Consider the following 1,579-nt stretch of genomic DNA (forward strand, 5'->3'; position numbering starts at 1 on the left):
ATGGAGGGGGCCGTCGCTGATGTGGGACTGTCTGTCGGATCACGGAGCACGGTGTACCTAGGCAGGACTACTCCCCGAATGAACCTCCATAAACGGTCGAGAGCGAGTTGCAAGTAGGAGCGTTTTAACACGTGTTAAAACGTCCATACAAGACCTACCCTTTCTCTCGTCCGCACTCCCCCAACCTCTTCAATCCATACAATCTAGTATCTACCCTACTCGCCAGGACAAAGCCCGATACACCAAAGTTCGCTACGACGCCCTTCAACACCTGTACGGGGAAAAATTCCCGCTTCGCTTCGCTCCGCTAAACTCAAAATGACCTCAAACTTACTCCGCCTCGAGAAACGAGTGCTCCTTTGAAAGAACTTTCAGCTGCTTGAGCGAGCCGCTTCGAAGAAGCCAAAACCCACTTAGGAGATATACCACTCGATTTCACCTATTTAAAAATGCCCTCGTCAGGATTTGAACCCGAGACCTACCCTATCCAGTTCTCTACTAGTCTTAACAACAACTCCAATATCAACATCCCTGAGTTCATCTCGATGGTTGATAGCATCCTCAACTCGATCAAACACAATCCCACCGCCACAGTTGGTGATATCCACACCAGGAGCATCCACATAGCACGCGATAGACCTATAAAGCTTGATATAGACTTCAACAACAAGTATCATCTCATAAGTATTCCTTAGTATTCCTTAATATCATCTCTGAATCGATCTCATAAGGATACGGCTCAATATGCACATGGTCAACTACATGTGTAGACGACAATATGAGAATTTTGAGAGCAAATTTTGAGAACTTCTCGTTGGTTTCTGAGCACTTCTACTCGAATTTATGAATAATGGTCTTAGTTCCTCATTGTCATCCATACCCAGCCATGTGCATATATATTCCCACATTGATGATACGTACCGTAATTCATCCGAATCATCCGTCCACCCATCGTCAGAAGAAACCTTCGAGAGTGGCCCAAGGGGAGTACTTCCGAACTCGGCCAGAAAGATCTTCATATCGCTGCGAAATTGATTCGTCAATACATTCAATGTGAACCTAAGAAACCGTCTCCAAATATAGTGAAATAAGAAGAGACTCCCCAACAGGTTTTACGCTCCATCATTCAGCACAGCTCAATAGAGAGGCGTATAAGTGTCAGACCATCTCAAACACTGCCCTCTCCCCCCAAGCCCCTCACAAGTCATTCTTAGCCGCCATAATAGCTTCTGTCTGAGCTTCAAAATCTCCCAACCAGGCCCAGAATGAGGGGCTCACTGCCTCTCCTTGAGACGATAGAGCACGACGTAGGTGACGCATAGTGTACCTGCAGTTGTATATTTCTGGCTCAATTTTATTATATCATTTATTTAATTTTCACTCGTGATATTAAAAACACTGGGAGAATTATAGTTAATGGTGTTAATGTTAAAATGTTGTTAATAATATATTTTTGATATACATGCTAGTGGAGTCCCACCCGTGATATGGAGAACACTAATGAAGTTATAATGGAGTTTCATCCGTGATATGGAAAACACTAGTGGAAAAACATTTCACGACTACTGCATATCACCGC

General features: G+C 44.1%; 1 protein-coding gene across 1 annotated transcript; it reads left to right on the top strand.

Moving 5' to 3' along the window:
• Positions 1 to 449: 449 nt before the first annotated feature.
• On the top strand, positions 450 to 695 carry Pmar_PMAR001553 (hypothetical protein; the record flags this gene model as incomplete). Its single annotated transcript, XM_002783703.1, has 1 exon — positions 450 to 695. One exon carries the CDS (start codon positions 450 to 452, stop codon positions 693 to 695), a length of 246 nt encoding a protein of 81 aa, XP_002783749.1.
• Positions 696 to 1,579: the final 884 nt, after the last annotated feature.

The sequence above is a fragment of the Perkinsus marinus genome (genome assembly GCF_000006405.1).
Source record: "Perkinsus marinus ATCC 50983 genomic scaffold scf_1104296936318, whole genome shotgun sequence".
NCBI classification, from domain to species: domain Eukaryota; phylum Perkinsozoa; order Perkinsida; family Perkinsidae; genus Perkinsus; species Perkinsus marinus.